General features: G+C 43.2%; 1 protein-coding gene across 6 annotated transcripts in view; it reads right to left on the bottom strand.

Annotated features, from left to right (window-relative positions):
- NAV2 (neuron navigator 2) overlaps window positions 1–21,624 on the bottom strand; it is a 419,946-nt gene that overhangs the window by 320,798 nt on the left and 77,524 nt on the right. Inside the window, exon 1 of one of the 6 annotated variants that reach the window (XM_068684876.1) lies at window positions 2,615–2,707. The exons of 4 other annotated variants lie outside the window; for them this stretch is intronic. In XM_068684876.1, coding sequence (XP_068540977.1) covers window positions 2,615–2,706 — 92 coding nt within the window. In that variant the 5' untranslated portion in view covers window position 2,707. Of the gene's footprint in view, window positions 1–2,614; window positions 2,708–21,624 lie in introns of those variants that run through there. One more of the 6 variants, XM_068684877.1, reaches the window with a different exon arrangement.

Here is a 21,624-nt window from a genome sequence, read left to right as displayed (position 1 = left end):
AACGATGCTCAGAAGCAGCAAATATGAAGGAATGAGCACAGTTAACAGCTGCTAACAGAAATGAAGGCATGCACCCACGTATTCGTAAAGGGGTCCAGGTTTTCAATGGACTCAGAGGCTTAAAGAGCTGAAATACTCAGCGATACCTTCATACCTTCTTTTTCGTCCTACTGTCCATAAAGCTGACTGTTGCAAAACACAAAATATACCAACTTAAAGGGATAAATATTTCCTTCTTCCTGGGCTACGATGCATCATCTTACACATTTCATCATCTGCTTTACACTGTTCAAAAGGTGTCTACCCCAGGAGTCAAAAAGCCAGTCATTCCTTCCACATCCCACCACCTGAACAGTGTTTGGAAACCATGAGCTTTCCTAATCCCTTATAACCCAGCTCCTGCACAGTTTTCTCCTTCTTCCTTAAAAACGCAAAGAGTCAAATGCCTTTGGGATTAGTGCAAATACAGGGAGAAATTAAAAGGAGTTTTACATCTGACTTTTAAGGATGCTTCTGCTCCACACAAATCTCTCTGTAGAGAAAAAGCATGCGCATGGCGGATGCATTTTGTTGTTCAGTTCTCTGTTCTTCCTTTTAATCATGGGCCAGCAGCAGAGATGAACGCTTTTTGTAGCACTATACATGTTCACCAATGATGTAGGCCAAAGCAGGATTACACATCGTTAACACAGACCTTTGCCAACACGTTATGTTACGACATTTAACATTGTTCTCACCCTTGCTTAGAAAAAAACACCTCATAGAACTTTATTTTCGTTATTATTAAGAGTTTACATGAAGATGTTTCTGTTCAAGTCTATGTGAACCCCCTGAAATAAGGGTTCAGATCCCAATACTGTGTGTGTACTACCTCAGCCTTGAGGAACTCATTCCTTCCCAGCAGAGCCCAACCTCCATACTGCCAACTGATTCAACACCAGGCTATGACCACAAGGCTGAACTGCCTCAGCCCTATAAACCTTCCTTTCAAAATCCTCTACAGCTGTCTTTTCATTCAAGAAGTATCTTCCAATCCCATTACTGCTTAATCCCTTTATAATCCAATCAACCTCAGCAGCATCATGTCAGCTCTCTGTGTCAACACTGTAACCCGGTAATATTTCATTCTGGGGAAGAGCAGCGTTTTCCATTTCCAGAAAAATTGTAATTCCTACCCTTGACCCAGCTTTGCAACGGATTCATCTTCAATGGGCATAACCACCTGCATTTTCTGCATATCTTGAACATTACACGGGGGTAATAAGGAATATTAAGCTTAACCAGCTATTTCTATGGAAACGAGATACGTGGCAGAATTCACATAGTACTTGGGTTTGTTTAAACCTCTCTCTATTTTAGTTGTAAAATCAAATTTTGTTGTCAGTGCAGGAAACTGACACAACAGGGCAGAGTTCAGTAATCAGGTTGCTTTTCACAGGTAATTTCTTTCCCTGCTCCTCCTATTCTTCTAGAGGATGTAAATTGCCTACGAAGAACATACCCAGCTGTACATCATCTGGGCTACAAAAAACACCCAGCTGTATCTCTACAAAGCAAACACCCAGCTGTACGTCTTCTGGGCTACACCGTTTGCACATATTCTTGCTAACACTTGGTGCGTTTCAGGTAACTGTGTCCCTTGCCACGAGGAAGCCATGAAAGCACTTCCAGGGAGGCTTTGAGCTGTCGATAGACTCCCTTCCACCCCAGACACGCTCAAGCAGACACAACACTGGGGTCTTTGCATATCTGCTAAGCAGACCCAGCAAGTACCCAAACCCTCCATGCCCATCAGCGCTGGGCCACTATCCAGACACCAAGGTTTTCCGAGCTTCTGATTAAATTTTCATCATTTTTTCGTATGGAATTTTCTTAATTTCACAGAAGCTAATAGCGAATAAAATACCTACAACTTCCAATTTAGCTACTAAAAAGGGGACGTGTTAGGGAAGAACACATTTGTTAGCTTTCTACATTTGTTTGCTATTTTTGCTGGTCACCACTATTTTTTCTAAGAAGTTCCTGCTTAATGCAGCCACATAAAACAGCAGGGAGCTCCAAACGTGCCCCCCACTCTGAGGCATCAAGGGTTTCCTCAGCACAAGAAGGGTCCCACTACCGTGGGGCATTTCAGGTGTAATACAGCATCCCCAGCATCATTTATCATCAGCCTTATGGTCCACAAGAGGACACAATCCTGTAACCATAGAAACATGCCTGTTCCTCTGGACGTTTTATGCTAGTATATTATAAAAATAAATAAAATGAAGAAGAAGAATGAGACGCTGTTTGCTCTCTCCACAACATTTCATCTCAATGAGACTTGGTAAGAAGAGGTGTTCATTTTTAAGCAGCATGGTAACTCCCAGCCCTCTGCCTGCTCTCTCTCCCCACAGAAGAGGGCACAAACACAGCACAGCTTTGTACCTGAGCCCCTTCCTCACAGTGTTTGCCACCAACCCACTCAAAAAGCAGGCAGCAAGCACTGCCCAGCAGGCAACGCTGAAAGCCACCACCACACTCGATACAATTTGTGACCTGTAGAAACGGAAAGTTTGGTTTTTTTCCCTCCCATAAAGTCACTCTCCCCAACACACAAGGCATTTTTTAGTACCTTCTATTTTTCCACAGGATCCGTAAATCCATCCCTCGATGCTCTGCACAGGGGAGCAAAGGACACAGCTTGGTGGGGAGCACTCTCCCCATCCTGCTCAGCCCTCTTCTCCTCCACCACCCCAGTGCTTTATTGCAGCCGACCCCAGCTGGATCACGTCAGGGCTTGATTCTGCAAGGACTTGGAGATGCAGTAGGTATGGTTGCCAACTGATAAAATGCTCAAAAAATAGTCTGCTATTCACCAAAGATATAGATAGGTGCATATATGCATTTAATCAGGAAAAATGAACAGATTTTAAAAGCTATTTTGCTATTACCCATGGCCAAGCAATACGAGTGAAACCATTTTGACAGACTCTTCAGTTCAGACTGCTGCAGAAAGAGGCTTAGCTTCTGTTAAAGAACATCAAATTAGATCTAAGTTACTAACAATGGCTATTTTGTGGATTTCCACTAAGTGCTTTTTCCTACATACCACATTTTGAAATATTCTCAGCATCCTAAGCATGGCATGGTCCCTTTAAATCTCTGAAAATTCAAGGTACTCCCTTGGCAAAGGATGAAGTGCTCAGCTCCATACACAATCACACATTTACTGAAATCAGATGCTACAAAGAATAAAATCTCTCTCTCTCTCCTCTGGCAATAGAATTTAATAATTTTAAATCAGTAAAACATTTTAAAACATTAAAAACCATTCCAGCATATATAACACAGGATTTACCGAGCATATTACTTCCAATTACAGCTAATGATTGATACAAACCTCTAGCCACAGATATTTGTGGAAAATGTACATTAGTCAATGCTAATGTCAAGAAATTACGCGCAGAAGTGAAAACATTAGAGCTACGAAGCTCCTAGAGGAACTTTAATCACGCCTGTTTGATATTCCCTGCACTATGCCGTGCAGCTCTGAATGCTCCCATCAATTCCTACATGTGTGTGCAAATGTAGCCAACGATGAACTTGTTAGAGGAAGCTTCGTATCTCATTAGACACGAGAAAATTAGTGCGAACAGTTATTGTGTGCATCTCACGAGCTTTGTAGTTCTTCATATTTTCGTGGTAGTGTTTCATGAGCACACATTGCACTTCATTTCCTTTTTTATATACAAATAAAACCTCTTTGGCACTGAGGAGCCATTTAGATCTTAAATCTGTACCTATTCACTGGTATTTGGCATTTTTAAACTATTTATTTCATTTTTTAAAAATAATTGTATGTATTTTGTCCCAAGATGCCTAATCAGTCTTTTTTTTTTTTTTTTAATAAAAAAGTCTTTTTTTCCTTTCCAATATGTATTAATTATCCTCCCTCACTAAAGGAGACTGTCTTGCCTGTCCAACGATTGATTCTGGACATCAAGACAAAGGTGAACTTTTTTTTTCTGTGTTCTGTTTTAGATCTGCCCATTAGATACACATTTTGGTGCCAAAACGAACAAAATGCCAAGCAGGTATTTTAAATTGCTCAATAAAGTTGAATTGCAATGGCTCATAAAATGCTGACTTATTAAAGTTGCCACCTACAGATTTTCAGCTACTCATGGGTAACTGCCAAATAGCCAAATTTGGCTGCAAAGCACAAACAGCTCTGCTTAGGAAGCATTATACCAAAGTTTAATTGCTCCTAAAACACCAAATAAATGATTTCTTTGTACGGTGACATGAAGCCCCCCAGGCCTTGCTCACCAGGTGCTGCCCCTCTGAGTGCACCCAGCTGGGGATTCGCTCCAAGTTGTGCCTCTTCACCTCTGACTTTGGCAAAGGTGCTCGAATTTTAAGCTGCCAGCATGCTGGTTTGGTATAAAAGATGTTGAGTCGAGCATTTTGCAGAGGTGCTGGTGAGGAGGTAAGCAGTCACGTTTGTCACTGCCATGGCTTCTTGTTCAGCAAGTGAAGTTGCTGAGGGCACCGTGTAAGCAGGCAGCACTGCTGCCGCAAGGACCCTACCTGTGATTGAAGAGGATCGCTCCTCGGCTATAAAGAACCCTCATTTTCTTCTGTGAGCTCCAGGTTGTACTCGGGGATCAGATTTGACAGTGCTGTCAATCATCTGCCACAAACATTTAAGGCAGGCTTATTGACTGATGAAACTCCTTTGTTTTAGACTTTAAGGGCTGATTAACTCTGTAACAGGTATCAAGAAGTTGCTACATCAGAGAAATGTGCTTTGTGAGGAAAAAAACCACCACACACACAAAACCCAAAAAAGCTCAAGCCTAATAAAAACAAGTTAGGCTGCAAATGCATTACTAAGTGCATCACCAGCTGCAAGCAGTTACACCCCATAAAATGTCAGTAACTTCACCCATCAGATTTTGGCCTAAACTTTTGTAGCTTAAGTACTTAGCTTGTTTTCACAAGCTTAATTATACAGCGTTATTTTGGATTTTTACATAGACAGCACAAAGTATTTCCTATTTCATATGCACATAGCAAACACTGTCTGTGCAATGCACCACCTGAGTGACAGCTTCCTGCGAGCAGCTGCTCCCCATCCCGAGCAGGATGCTCAGCTCACCAACTTTCTCTCTTCGTCACTTAGGAATTTAAAAAAAAAAAAAAAAGAAAAGAAAAAAAAAGAAAAAAAAGAAAGAAAAAAGCAGGTCCACATAAGGCGTAAGCCTTAAGTTCAAAAACACACCGGGACACCTCAGTATGGGGCATAAAATCAAAGGGAAGAGAGGGGGCTTCATGGAGTTAAAGGACAGAAGGAATCGCTGGCACATCTGTTTTCCATCCCTAATGTCGGTCATTAAGTTTCAAGCTGAGACCAGTAACTTGAAATTGATTAAAGCTACCTCCCACAAAACCATCCCCATATTGAATTAAAAGCACCAAGAGAGGCTATGAGTTTTGATTGACTTTTGCAAGGTCTGATGCCCTTACTTCTGAAAATATTCTGCCTTTCCCACTTACATCACGTGGATTCAGCTCCTAGGTGTTGGTTTTTGTTATAGCTTTTCTATTATTCAGTATTTTGCACACTGAAGTTATTAACATACCGTAATCAAGCCAACTTTATTTGTTCCTTTTGGTAAGCAGAATATAAAACATACATGACAAAGAGAAAAATCCACAACTAAAAGGTCATTTCTAGCACTGACTGAAAATTTAGTATATTAGGGAAAGTAGATTTTTACTGCCTCATCTCAAACAAGACAGATAACCACTGATTCAGCTAAAAATATAGTGACTGACAGCCATCACAGACTAATGGCGTGGTGGTGAGCCAAGTGGCAAGCACACATACAGCAGACAGGTTTCAGCAGGTCCTGCATGCCCACGACCCCAGCTTTGTGGGATCTGTAGGTTCCCTGTCACTGTGGGTGACTGTGGCAGCTATTTGGCTAATTTAAATGCAGGCATTCAAAATCAAAAGAAAATGGAGTCGAAGCAAAGGTTAAACCAAACAATTAAGTGGTTATAGGCTTTTTTTTTTTTTTTTTTTTAATTGAACTGATGCATTTCACTTCACCCAGTCACTGGTGGTTTGCATTGTATGGACAGAACTCAGCATTATTTTCTTGCTCAAGGGGCCACTGTGCATGTACATACCTCCAATATCAAGGTCTAAATCCAGTCTAAAATTTACACTTCTTTTTCTATTTTCACGATGGCATCGAAGGTGTTAGCAGCTCATATATAAACGAGTATCTCCAATATTTCTACTTACATAAAACAACTAAAAATACTCTTAACAGTAGTGAAGGGTACAGCGATTATGATTGAACAAACCCTGTTTTTCACCTTGAGCTGAATAGGAACACAAAATGCATGGAAAAAGAACTGGGCAAGTATAAAACTTCCATACACTTGTAAGCTTCTTGTCTCCAGTTAGCAGTCACGACCTTCTTTCTGTGGCAATATTTCTGGTTGCTTCTTAACACACTAAGTGATGCCCATGACCTTACTTCATCTTGAAACCAAAGCAACCATAGGGTGTGCATACTGCCTGGGTAGGAGGTCACCTGGGACTTCCATGCGGTATACCAGCCACAAAGCCGTGTCAAAACATTTAACAAACATTATAAAATGGAAGCTGAACAGCTAGAAGGAAATACTGCTGAGATGAGCAGATGTGACAGTGATCTGGTTATTGTTTTAGCCTGTCAGATGAGTATAGATTTCATAAATGAACTGATCACTCAACATTAAATGGTGACTGGGACAGAAAAGCTTAACTGCTTCTCTCCATGTTCAGCGGTGCTGTTCGTGAGTTTAACAACGGGTGAGATTGGAGCAGGGATCTGATGTTGCCATCGCTAAGCACCGCTGCACTGCTCTGGTTCACGCCACTCAAGTCCGGAGTGCCCCAGTCTGCTGGGCATTTTTACATCTCTTAAACTGTGTTTCTAAAGCTGGTGCTGCACAGATAAAAAATATCCTGATATTCATTGAGAGCTGACTTAAAGGGATGTCCTGTATGCCAAGTTAAATCCTTACAAGGTAAAGGTGTAATTCCTTTATTTGTTTTCCTTCCAAAGGCTCTCTCGGGTATTGTTTAGCCCTACCAATTTCATTCAGTTTGCACCTATATACAGCAGTTGCCAGATGATCTCAAGACGCTTTCTCAAATCTCTGGGTGCAAGCTTTCAACAGGTTTAAGTTCCTGTTTCTGTGATATGTGAGTAGCAGAGAAAGACTGAAAGCGTATGTATGGGCATGTATGGCTCAAAAATTATAGGCACTTGATTTTTATTTCTTGCTAGTCTTTCAGTCAATCTCACCTGAAAGGACAATATTCTTCTCACAATGTCTCAAACTCAGCCCAAGGGAAAAAAACTTCCTGCACTGGGACTGGAGAGTCAAGTGTAAGCAGAAAGGACTGCAGCAAAGCGTGGAGGTTTTTGCAAACTCCTTTAGGAGGACACATCCTCCTTTGCATCCGATCTGCTCATTTAGATTCAGCGAGTACGAGACATTTACATCTCAAATTGGCTTTTTCCCATTAGAAACCTATAGAGCTCGGTTAATTACCATTAATGAGAATGTATTTTTATGCAGTAACTGTTCATTTATTCTCACGTTTCTGCTACCCCAGCGTGTCCCCATTGAGACAGTGACCACCATCAGCCCCCTGAGGAGCACAGCACAACAGCCGTCACCCCAAGTCCCTGTGGCAATATGGCTGTGGCCGTACCAAGCTGGGTCCTGCGGGGGAATGCAGATGTACACCGGCCCCCGAGGGACTTGCCCATTTCAGTCCCATTAGCATTTGTGGGAATTATGTGCAGAGCACAAAGGCATCGGAATGAAACTGCCTTGTAAGACCGAACCCACTGGCAGGAGCAAAAATCAGATGTTTCACATTATTTCCACTGGGAAGAAGATTGGCTCCCGAGTCAGTTCAATCTACTCACCTGTTTTCATGGAAACAAAAGCTCAAAAGGTAAATGTTGAAAACGGAATATCCTGCTTCTCGGTCATCATTTCTCAACAGAAAAAAAAATGCTTGTTTTTGTGCTCTGCTTCTCCTATGAGATACTTTTTATCTGGTAAATGTCAAAGCTTCTTATGAATACTAGCTCATTAGTCCTCAGAATGCTAATGAGTGGTGGCAGCCTACCTCACTTGTGGACAAGAAGAATTTCGCCTCCATCACCAAGGGACTGTTTCCTGGGCCACCTCCTAGCGAAAAGCACACCCACTGCGGTGGAGAGCATCTCCTTCCCTTCTGAGCTAGGCTGTCCGGAATTCAATCCGGCTGGGAAGACAGAGCACATTAAGCAATATAATGAAATATCGCTCACACTGCAGTGACAGCTATGACAAAACTCTACACGAGACCGATACCTGACTACACAAATCGCAATTCCGATCGTACAGTCAGTGCATCAAGCAGCTCAGTGACAGGTACATTGCAGGCTCAGAGGAAAACACACAAGTCCTGATGCACAACTGCCTACACCATGGGGCAAGGCTCAAACAGCAGTGGAGAAATTAACCACCTCCATACGGTGACTTAGACGGAACTAGCTCTTCATTTCAAGCACACCACCAAGCTGAAATTAATATCCAGGCACGTCATTCCTGATAACAAACTAGCAGTGTGCAACAAACGTGTACTTGATAATGGTTTTGACAAGTTCAAGTTTTCATTTATTTCTTCTTTGCGAAGTGACATTCTCTCTGACTTCATTTTCAAGTAATTGTTTTTAACTTTTTCCCCATTGTGTCAAATAAATTTACAGTAGGACATTCCTAAGACAGAAATAAACAATTTTTAGTTTGATAATTTTCTAAACTCTATTTTAGTCACTTCTCATAATGAAATTCACTACCTTTAGTGATTTAACATCAGCCTAAAAAAGGCTATGGTAGATTTTCTGATGAAAAGAACGTGCAAGTGTTTTGTGGTATTTTACATCCTTCTTACACCTTACAGTATTTCCCACCTTTCTACATAGAAAAAGGGGCCAAAGTCCCTGTATCTGGACCCAGAAAGAAGCAGCCATGTCTAACCTAGACATGGCCATTCAGAAATACCTGGAGCAACATGCCTGATGGAGGAACCTTCCAGGACAGGCGACCTTTTAAAGCATTATTTTCAGAGCTTAACAATGAATTTCTCAAATCTCATAGCCAGCTGTGAAAAACAAACTTCCTTCCTTTCTTTGCTTTGAAGATATCACCTTTTCATTTCATTGTTTCCTTCTTTGGCTCTATGCTGTGTGAGAGAGAACAGGAGTAACTGAGCTTACTTTCTCTGTAAGATTATGTGCCTCGTATATCTTGACCAGAGCCTCTCATCTCCTCCTTCACAAACACGAGCATCCTGACCTTCACAAATTTTCCCTTGTAGGGACTTCTCACGTCTTTGATTATTCTCTTCAGCTTTCCTCTACTCCCTATAGCTCCTTTCTGAGCGATGTGCAATAATGCTCACCCAGCTCCGGATGAAACTTCATTGCCAATGCACGCGGCAGGCTGAGACGTGCTGAAACTGCACTATTGTATCATCTGATGTTAGGCCATTTGACATCTTATTTACTTTTTTGGTAATAGGCACCTAAACAGAAGCTTTAATAAAACGAGATACAATAATGCTCACGCTTTTCTTTTCTTTTTTTTTAATATAAATGGGGGTTTCTATCATTTCCCCATAAGGATGATTTATAGCCATCTTGCCTGTGCGAACTACACAATATCAGCATTTCAAAACCAATTACAGTAAAACTACTCCCCAGGCTGCACCTTAAGCCATAGGTTCCCATAACAAAGAGCTCAGCAGTAACACCAGTACAGGAGATGGGGGGCCTGCCTTCACCTGCCCCTCTCCTCTCGCCCCACCATAGCTCCCGCAGGGCCACGCTCCCGGCCGAACATCTTCATGGGCTCCCCGATGCCACACGTGGCCATGCTGAGAGGATGATTTATCATCATCTCATACCAGCACCATTCGCAGCTGCAGCTGAACATTTCAAATACAGAAATTACATTTTTAGTGTCAGTGGCTTTTAAGGCTCCAGTAATCTGCTCTTCAGCTGCAATTTAGCATTAAACACTACACAATTCCTGCACCAATGCAGGTTACTGACATGTAATCTAATCTTCCTTCTTTGCAGTTTCCCAAAGTCTCCTTATTCTTTCTTCAGTAATACAAAGAGGCATAAAGGCAAGAGAGGCCTTAATGATAAACAGTTTCGGAACAGTTGACTCAATTGGTTTCCAAGAATCGATGTAGTTAAATGAGAACAACTCCCTGGTGAACATGGAGATTAAACAATAGCGGTGTAAAAAGAAAAAAAAACACCTCTTGCTCTTCATGCACGTGGACTGCCGCTAGTGCTACTCCAAGGATGAATGACAGCTCTGAATCTTTTTCCTTATATTTCTTCACGACCGTCTCTGGCACAGTGCCTTGCCCTTGGCTAGCATGAGGGCAGTGCAGCTGAGGGAAGAGAAATCTGCAAAGATGGGCTCAGCTGCAAGGAGCCGGCTCTCCTGAGCACAATGCCAGTAGCCAAGATCCAAACTCAAACCAGGAAAACCTGATGATCCTTTCTCTCCTTGTTTTCAACACCACCCTAACATCCATGACCATGGGAACCCGAGTCTGGATTTTGATATTCCGCATCTTTCCCCAGAGGTCACAGCTTCTGGATCCTGTTAAACCAGGTACACCCAGAAGATGCACACGAACTACCTTAAAACACTACTTTGAGTCTTTCTTTCAGAGAAAAAGACAAGCCATCTGACTGAAACGTCACCAGGCTGAACTGGGCCTTCGGGCTGCCTTCCTCCACCAGCACTGTGTGGGCCCACTGCACGGCCAGAGTCACTTCATGTAGTCAATTATGAAAGACTTCACATTACAGTTTTTAAGCCGTGTCACGTTATCACCAGGAAATACGCTTAAGGGTATTGTATCTAAGACAGATTACAACAAAAATTGTGAGAATAAACCCTCAGCCACGAACAGATATATTGGCTGTAGTCTCCACTGATGTGCTTGCACTGATGGGCAATAATTATGGTTCACAGTTGCTAAGAGGCTTCTAACAAACCTCTCAAAGTAATTAATCATAATTAACATAACCTTAGCTATGTTTCAAGCTTTTGGTCCTCAGCTCATTATTTATGGGCCTCTCAAAATCGTTCCAGTACATTAATTTTTCTATTTTTAAGCAAATCTATAAGCGAAGCCTAGCAAATGCTAAAAGAATTACACTTTCCAGGTTATAAATGTAGGTAATGTAATAGCTTAGACTTTTTTTTAATGCAGTATTAAGTCATTAATTTATGGTCTACAGAAATGATTAGAATCAAGCAGGACCTACTTCATAAAGGAGACATTACGGACACTGAAAAGCAGCAGAATTTATGGACAGTGAAGAATCTGAAAAACGTAACAGGCATTTAAAGTATTCTGTGTACTTGTTAGAATTAATAATAATTTTACACTGCTACAGATGCACATGCTTCTGAACGCTCTTCAAGCATTTTTACCTCACTCTCACTTGAAAGATATAATAAAGTTAGAAAAATGCATCTAAAGTGAAGTCAATTTGATGTGGAAGTACAGAAAGAAATGTAAGGATGCTCAAGTCAAAATCAGCAAAATATAGATATTTCAAATTCAGATAACTGAGAGGTTCGTTTTGTTTTAATTCCCTCTTCGATTTAATCAGGTTTGTCATTTTGGCATGCCTGTAGCACCAACTGCCTGCAGTACTACAGGACGACACCCAAACCAGCCGTGCCCAACTACACAAGACAGCGTGGGTGGTGCAGAGCTACTAAGTGGGTTTATACACATTTAACACAGGTATGACTGCAGGGAACTGTATCCAACTTCTAGAGCTAGCATCGACCACATGCAGGCACATTTCATGATGGTATTATAGAGCAACTGACGCCTGATACTACAGAACCCTGTCCACAAACACGCAGGACACAAGACCACCAAACCAACTAACAATCATCTGAGCTAACAGAACATTGGAAGTCCATTTACAACTATCAGAATAGCAAAAGAATTGGGTAATGCAGTGCTTTTGTTGAGAAGTGTAATGAATAAATGTCAATAAAACGTGAAATGGAGCTTCCCTCCCTCCCACACATTTCCCCTGGTTCTGTGCAATTAAGAACCTTATAGCTCAATGTTGTTCTCCTCATCCCCTGCAAAATTTGGAGGAAAAAAGTGAGTAGCCCAGTAATGCTGGTATGATTTATCTGTAGTGCCGTGTGAGCAGCACACAAGCAGCTGCTGGAGGCAGCCCAGGCGAGATAGGACCCGCTTCCTCAGAGCCACTTTGGAGTATGAAGATTTAGCCCTAAGTGGAAGGTGCTGAAACATGGAGCAGGCACCCTTCCCCCAGCTAGTCCATAGAGAGCATCCCTCCATCAGCTCCCACGGCAGCAGTGGAGGTATACCTACACGTTACAAGTTGTCACAGCCTCGTCAGTAAAAAATACTAAGCGATCTTCCCAGTCCATAAAGCCCATAGCAAAGATGAATTCCTAGCTCCTTTTTAAATTTGCAATGTGTAGAAATGCATTCATTAATAGGAAATGAGGAGAGATTACTGGCCAAAAAGGAGCAGTCAGTCATAACTTTTGTTAATAGGACTAAGCAGAGGTCCTGACCCATAGCTCCTCTTAGAGCTCCTATTCAAGCAGCCAAACGGCCCCTAGAGGCATTTGAAGAACAGGGTGGCTAAATCAGGCAGCACAGTTTATCGCAGAATAACAAAACACAATTAAACCCTTTGTCTTTCAAGACTACAAAGAAGGGTGCAGTTCTGAGCCCGAAAGGCCTTAATATGCTTTGTAAAGCAGACTTTTCACCAGAATCTGGCTATTAGCCAGCATCTATCTGTGTCACTCTTTAAAGATAATCTGGTTAAACAGCTACATCTTTCCTTATTATGTTTTTTGTTTCCACCATACACATGAAAATTAGCTTAGAGCCTGAGAGGGCTAATTTACATATTTAGGGATATGTTTTATCATTGTGTGCAGATAGGATTTGCAGTCCTTGCTGAATGGGTTGTGTTACCAACCCCCTGGCTTTTCTCTGCCCAGAGAAAGAAAAAAAAAGGGCATTTGCATCATGTTAGCAGAGAACATAGCCCAGCTTTTTGTGGGAAGAAAAAAAGCCTTGAATTATCACCCCTCCCTAATAAAGCCAGGGAAAATTGAAGCATAATAGATGCTGAGAGCAAAATTTTCCCAACATTAATAAAATGGTAGGAAGAAGTACCGACTTCTATCCTCTCATTTTCAGGTCACTGTCTTTGAGATTGGGCCCTTGTGAATGTGATGTGAATCCAACATGAAAGAAGCACAGCATAAAATTTTTTCACCACCCTGGTAGGTGTTTGTAACAGTAAATAAAAATGGATAATTTGCACAAATCATGTTGTCAATCACGTCAGCAGCAGCAGCAAGCATTCTGCATCTCTTACAATTGTACTTGGTGCCTACCTTCCGGCAAAGCTTTGAGAAGCGGGTCTGAGATCTAAAATTGCAAAGCACCAGTGTATATTTACCTCTCTTGGAGACAAAAAAAAAGACTTAGGGGAATAAAACACAAGAAACCCTGTCTTAGCACTATTCCAGTCTATCTGTTTGAAGAGGGAAGTAAAGAAGCAATTCTAGGATATTGATATATTACCACCAATTTACATCTTTTAGTATCTGTGGCAGAGGAGAAAGAAAAGGTCCCGATAAAAGGTAATAATGGAAGAAAGTATGAACAGAAATAGCATTTAAAAATATGAATATCATTTGCAACCCTGCTAAAACAGAACGGTCTATCAAATTCAGTAGTGCACTCCATTGGACCAAATGGCATCTCAGCCTAGGAAAGGGGCTACGATCACATCACCAGTGCACCCTGTTCTGTCTGGGTGTCACTGCAATATCAGGCTGTCAGTGGTTTTTATATACACCCACATAAAGTATTAAATGACATTAAATTGGTACTTTTTACATATACACACGCACGTGATTAAGCAAAATGCCTGTACATATAATGCTATAAAAACATCACGGTCAGAGTAACTTAACCTACACTGAAGTTAACACAACAAGACACAAGCACTAGGAGAGCAGCATCTATTTTGGGAGAGGGAAACTGAAAGAAGAAGAGTTTTTACCTTGACTGTATAACGCCAGTTAGGCTGGCAGAAAATAGTAACAACATTTCCTAGAAAGTTTGCAGCACAAATATTCCAGCTTGTTCAATTAGGAGCAAAAATACAAACCTTCCATATTCCTATTGAAGTCAACGGAGCTGTGGCTTCCATGAAGTCCTGCATGATGCTGTTCATGTGGACTCTGCAATGCCTCACCCATAACAACTAGCTTATTTCGCTAAGAAACTGAAACTCCAGAAGCTGCTGACACATGAGTGTCAAGAATCAGAGAAGCTGCCAGGTACAGGTGCAGGCAGGAACCCGGGACCCTTGCAGGCTCGTGCCTGGGTTTTGTCAGCCAAACAGGTTCAACAAAACTCCACAATTCTCAGAAACCAACACATTCTGTCATGATGAAGTTACGGGTGGATTTTTCATGTTCCTCTCCAAATACTTGCCACAAGACCCAGCAGCCCAGCTTTCTCTGCAAACTTCGCATTTGGTGGAGCATCTCCAGCTGGCACCTGGCAGCAACTCCAGGTTCAGGACACGAGGGCTATTTGTTAAGTTTTGTTTCATACTTCATGCGTTCTTACTGTAAGATTAATAAAATAATATTAGAACGCACGAGTTCAGTCACCATAATAATTTAATGTACATACCTGGAGGCGTAAGTATAAGCAGTTAAATCCACCCATCTGAAACACGCACCTGAAAGTTAAGCCAACTACCACCAATCATACAGCTTCAACTTCATGCAAAATGCTGAAAATACTTTTATTAAAAGACAAGAAATATTAGTATTTATTTATATATATTTATTTGATCCTGCATGTCAAATGTTATCACTTAAAATACCACTGAGTCCCCTCTACGTTACTTTTTTCCAGTTCCACATTGATATGAAAAACTTAGCCAGGGAACAGGTCAGTAGTAAGCAACTCCCACACGTAGAGTTTAATCACACGATTTTGTTTACTAGTTTTACTATGCCATCCCATTTCCTAATTCTATTTGCTTTCCCGCTGTGAAAATTCATAGACTAGTAGGCATCTCCATCTCTGCTAACAAGAGAATTTTATTTTTAAGACCTTACTTAAATACAATTACTGTATCTGATTCAGTGCTTTTCACTTGGTTATTAAATACATTCTTTGAAAAGCTAAGTTACACAGGAAGTATCTTTCAAGTTTTATTAAAATTAGATGACAGCTAAGGCCAAAACAAGAAAATGTTTTAAAAAATTGAGGCAAAATGAAATATTAACTGATAGAGAGGGGGGGAAACATGGCTTGCTTTAACTTCAGAAACTAAGATTGGTTCACATTAAAGCCCAGGACAGGGGTAAAAACAACAATTTCACTAGCAAAGATCACTTATGCTCCTATGAATGTTTTACCAAATCCACCAGCAACACAGCATCAAAAGACAATTAATCTCTCTAACCTCTTCTTCAAAAACATGTATATACGCGGATATACAAAAAGCAAAGGTAGCTGACAGTCCCAAAGCTACAACAGCTATAACAGCTGTCAATAACAATTAAATTTAACAGTAATATCAGCTATAATTCCTTTGACTATGGGTACAAAGGAGTGTAAGACTTACGAATACTCTAAGTTAGAATTATTTCCAGCTGTGTCTTGCTACTTGCAGTGGCAAAATGAATTTCAACCGTATATTTTGGGCGACATCCAAAATACAGCGTTATAATTAGAGGGAAGAACATCCTGTCCAGACAAATAAAATAAAAGGTATCCAGAGGAGTAAAGCCGGAGGGACTGCACACAGCAGCACGGCTGAAAAGGGAGGGTGGAGGAGGACCCTCTGAAGGGTGATGAATACTGGAACACAGCTACAATTTGTGATAACATTTAACCCTTTGCCCTCAATTTAGAAGCTCTAAGACATTAAATGAATACCAATATGTCAATAGCCTAGGACAAACACAGGCTCGGAGAGAACAACACAACCCCTCCGCCTAACAGCATCCCTCTTTGTCTTCCAGCTCGCAGGAGCAGCCCCAGACCCAGGAGGCTGTAACCCACGGCCGAAAGCTGCCGGGGCAGCCAGCACCTGCAGCAGAGGCTCATCTGCTGTCCTCTCGTCCTACGCAGCTGCCCCGCAGCTCACCGTGCTTGAAAGGTCCGTCCGCGAGCGCCGAGGCAGTATCTGGCACTGCCGCAGCTGTGTGGTGAAGTGGCTGGCATGGATAAAATAATTCTCTCCTAGGGAAGGATTTATACAGTATGCAGGACATTAAACAAACCTATGCAGCTACTAGTTTGAGATTATAAATTCGTTTGACTACAGACAACAGCTAGGTAAAAGGCAGTCTAGTTTTCCTGCACTTTCCCAACAGAGAGAGAACAGAATTGTTCAATTCAGGACCACAATGATGAAAAGAAGTTCTCAGGACGACACACTGGTGGGAATTAAGGGGGAAACAGTATGCAGAATGGAGTCCAAAACAGGGTGGTGGTTTTACTCGGGTGGGCTGCCAAGCTCCACCTCAGCTGCTCTCTCACTCCCCCTCCTCAAAGGGAAAGGGGGAGAAAATGCGATGCAAAGGGCTCAAGGGTTGAGATAAGGATGGGGAGATTGCTCAACAATTGTTGTGACGGGCAAAACAGACTCTGTAACAGTGTCCATAGCACTTCGTCTCTACCGCTCCTTCTCTTATCCTCTGTGCCGTGGGGTCCCTCCCACAGGATGCCGTCCTTCCCAAACCGATTGCTGTGGGGCTGCCCACAGGCAGCAGCTCTTCAAGCACTGCTCCCACATGGCTCCATCCCATGGGGTCCATCCCCCAGGAGCAAACTGCTCCAAACTGGGTCCCCCACAGGCAGCAGCTCCCCCCAGACCCCCTGCTCCACGTGGGCTCCTCTCCATGGGCTGCAGCTCCGGCCCGGGGCCTGCTCCTGCGGGGGCTCTCCATGGGCCGCAGCCTCCTCCAGGCCACATCCACCTGCTCCACCGGGGGCTCCTCCACCCATGGGGGGGCTGCAGCGTGGAGATCTGCTCCATGTGGGACCCATGGGCTGCAGGGGGACAGCCTGCTCCACCAGGGGCCCCTCCACAGGCCAAAGGGGACTTCTGCTCCAGAGCCTGGAGCGCCTCTCCCCCTCCTTCTTCAATGACCTTGGTGCCTGCAAGGCTGTTCCTCACTCCTCTCTCTCCCACAGCTGCTATATAGCAGCCTTTTTTTTCTTTCTCCTGTCTTAAACATGCTCTCACAGAGGTGCAAACAACATCACTTACTGGCTTGGCTCTGGTCAGCAGTGGGGCCCTTACCTAACATGGGGCAGCTTCTGGATTCTTCTCACAGAAGCCACCCCTATGGCCCCCTGCTACCTTGCTATGTAAACCCACTACAAACAGGGAAAAGTTAAGTGCATTCCCTTTAAGATCCCCATGAGTAAAATTGCTAACACCTCCAATATCCATTACACTAACCATTTGGCCTGCAAAACCCTCTGAGGAAGGGACGCTGCCAAGTCTCTGTTTCTAACATGACTACCACGAGCTACGTACGCCTCCATCCTGCCACTGCTCCAGTGCTGCCAGCAGAGGTGTGCGTCTTCTCGTGCCCTGCTCAGATCCACCTTTCAAGAAACACATTTTTTTTATTTTTTCAAGTGTGCCTTGATGCTGCATGCACTGGGCTGCCCGATCTGTGATGCTGTAGCAGGCCAGGTGGTCTCAGATGGGGAGGCAAGTCATCTTTGTTTGACCACAGCATCAGCTGGGAAGAGTCCAAACTGAGAGACTTCATCCCCCTCCCACCTCACTGTGACACCCAGCCCAGAGCACAACCAGGCTGTGCTCACTGCTGCACACCTGAGGCAGGCACCGTGTTGTGCCACGGCTTAATCACCAGCAGCAATTTGCTCCTTATCACTCCCGATGCCGTGCATTTCTTCAAGCTGCCTTGCCCTGCCATCCGAGGGCTACATTTTATTTCCAGCTCAAATTAAAGTCTGCCGAAATCCATCATGGTCTCGCCTCCCCGCATGAGGAGTCGTCTCTTATCTCGCAGTGGGGGGAAGTGAAAATGGGCTCGGTTGCCTAGAAACCTGAATGAGCATCTTTAAGGGAAAAGCAACTTCTGGGCTGTCAGTGCAGGAGCAGAGAGTCCAGGCGAGGTGAGGGGATGGTGCCAGCCCCTGCGCCTTTCACCTCTGCTCTGGACAGGGAGGCCCTTTCCTGAGCAGACCTGTAGGTACACAGACGCTGGTCTAAAACTGACCTAAGATTTAGGATTTTTAAACCACGTGGTTTCAGGTGCTGCTGCAGAGCATCAGTCCCTGGGTCAGGAAAGGCCCTTCCTACTGGGCCACAAGGGTTTGAGCAGCTCACGCCCACGGGGAAGCTGTCATTCACTTAGCTCTGTGCGTGGCACCACAGGCACCTGCTCGCAGAAAGGGGATCCAAAAAGCAGCCAAAGACACATCAAGAGGGTGTACAGTAACAACGTATTGCATACAGTGTTATTCATCCTACAGAAACCACAGGCTGGGTTGCCCTGCCCTCAGAAAGAATGAATTGCATTTGTACTTATGCACAGACCCAACCTATTTGTCATGTGAAATATGCACACATATACATATGTATACATGCACGCTTCTAAATTACAGCATTTTCTACGTATGTACTGAGGATGTTTTCTTTTAATTTACAAAGAAACACATGATTAATAGTGTTCTAAGAGAAGTCTTTCATGAAATTTGGTATTAGATCTCCAATCTGTTCCTATGAAAGATGTTTCTGCTAATGAAGGGAAGATCTTCAAGATATGCCTATAATTAATGTTCCGCATATCCTGCATGTTGGTTATGTTGATAGCTACGTCATGCAAGAATCTGAAAACCAGTAATTTGAACATTAGCTGAATTTTGAGCCTACCAATATTAAAGGCTAAAAGCACATAGTGAAAGATGATGAAGTACCAAGGCAAAGACGCATACCCATGAAGAGTTTCCAAGCAGAGACCTCCACTCCTCGAGCAGCTCCTGCTGAACGAGTGGATGGCACGGCCCTCCCACAATGAGGACCTTCCAAAGGGGGCCGAGCCACGCTAGGACTGCACCTCACATGCCAGGAAGCCAGGTACGTGGAAATCACTGATTTGATTTTGCTATGTATCCATTAAAATGGGTGCAAGACATATTATGCTTCTACTGAGTTAAACAACAACATTACAAGCAGCTATGAATAGCTACAATCAAACCCTCTGTGCTTTGTCAATCAAAGCACGTCGACTATGACTAGCTATAATCAAACCACCCTTTGCATACAGGATTTTATATGAAAATAAGTATATTGAATTCTAGAGTCATTACCGTGTTTGTATTTATGTCAGAAAACAAAGAAATTGACCCCAGTCTGCACAAACCTTAGTATCTCTCCTATTTGCACAGCAGTATTTATTTCCCTATCTTGCAGAAACCCCAAAGGGTGCTGCAGCCTTCAGTTGTTCAGTAAGTGATCAAACAACGCTCAGGCAAAAAGGAAGAATTCATCAACACAACCAGGAGCTCTGCCCTGCTCCCTCTTTTTGGGTTGTCACTGCTAATCAAATATCGCACCTACCACACACCCTGAATGTTCTGTATTAATGCAGCCATCAGTGCCCTGACAAAGCAGTCTCAACACAATAAAACTTAAAGCAAGAGCCCTGTTCTGACACTTATTTCATGTTCAGCTATCCTTGTCTCAATTTACACCTAATTTAAAATCATCTGCTTGACACGCCGGGTCACGTCGGGAAGCAAGAAAGCTCGTTCCCAAGTCCTGGCCCCAGACAAAGATGAAATAAACCCTGCTGCTGGCTAGCCCACCTCGCTGCCCACCAAACTCCGAGCACAGAACCATCTGCACCTTCCCCCAGACGTGAGAGGGACATGAGCACAACCGGCTGGAAGCGAGCAGCACGTCCTAGCACACGGGTGTGCGGGAGCCGGCCGGCAGCTCCAGCCCCAGCTGCAGCGAGCCGTGCCCCCAGCTTCCTCCCCCGGGACCACGTTATCAGCACATTACCAGCCAAGGAGGTGAAAACAAGGGAACGGGACTGGGAAGTGAAGGAGGCAGAAATCAAATGAAAAATACACAGCAGCTGGTCAGTGAGACTCGATTTTCAAATCTAATCTCAGTTTGTGCAGTCAATGGGGGAGAAATGCCACAATTTGCATGACAAGAGCCAAGTGAACTGAATAGTGGCAAATCAATTCTGCGAGAGAAGATAAAGCAGAATATACCTAATATATTAGCAGCAAGGTAGAATTCAATTCCCATAATGTCTGAAGATATTGATTAAAACTGACACTTCTGTATTATTATTATTATCGTTCCTCTTCCACTTAGGACTTGGAAACAAGTGAGCCATATAAAGATGCAGTTGTCTTCTACAAATGGAAACATACTCCGCTGTTGAAGAAAATAATGTCAAGTCCACATCCATTAGAAGTAACAGCCCTAGAAAATGTTAGACCTGGGCATTTCAGCATGTTACAAGGAATTGTGCTCACTTGGGCGCAGGTGGGGATTCAGTGACTTTAATTTGTACCTATCAGTAGAGAAGTGAACAGTGTAGCTGAAAGGAAATATTAGTTCTTATTTGCCTTGTAGTTAAAATAATCAGCTAACACTGTATCTCTGACTTCCTTCCCATTTATTCAGATACGACTGTCAATGTTGACTTGCTGCTGAATTGAATAACCTTCATAATCACTACTGGGTTTAATATTAAAATATTCTCAAAATGGGCACTTGTCTTCTATAATTTAAAACAACTTCAGCTCTAACAAAATCCATCTTCGCCTCACTTGGTCATTACCTCATTAAATAATTTCATCGTTAAAGAAGACATTCCAGCTGCATGAGCCTCGCTGATCTGACAAGGTAGGCACAAAAAAAGGAAGTATCTACCTGTGATGTTGCTGCCTGCCACTAAGCAAAAGGTAATTGAAAAGAAAAAAAAACACCCAGTTAGGCATGCTGAAGAGGCCACACTGCTTTTTTTAAACAGTGAACGTCTTCAAACATATTGGAGACAAAGACCGAGGGAAGCTCAGCCAGTGCCAGCGCTGTTTATGACACGTAATCTATTCAGTGCAGCACTAGAAAAGGACAGTCGACACATCTGAACCTCATCAGTGCCAAATCCTCTGACATTGTTACCAGCCCAAAGAGAAACCACTTTCAACGTGGCAGATTTCAAGGCAGCTTTTCCCTGCGAGGTGCAGAAGCCAGCCAGGAGCTCCACCAGCTCCTCCTCAAACCCCCTGCACCTCCTGCACACAGCGACCTCTTCACGGTCAGCAGCAACCTGCCACCGCATGGCCCCAAGGCAGGATGCCCTTGCGCTCAAAATTTGGGGGGTACCCTGACAGGCACTGGGGGAGGCTCATGGAGCTGG

This window comes from Anas acuta, chromosome 5 (assembly GCF_963932015.1).
Source record: "Anas acuta chromosome 5, bAnaAcu1.1, whole genome shotgun sequence".
Lineage (NCBI taxonomy): Eukaryota > Metazoa > Chordata > Aves > Anseriformes > Anatidae > Anas > Anas acuta.
The sequence above is the reverse complement of the archived record's forward strand: the minus strand, read 5'-3'. Positions and strand labels throughout refer to the sequence as shown.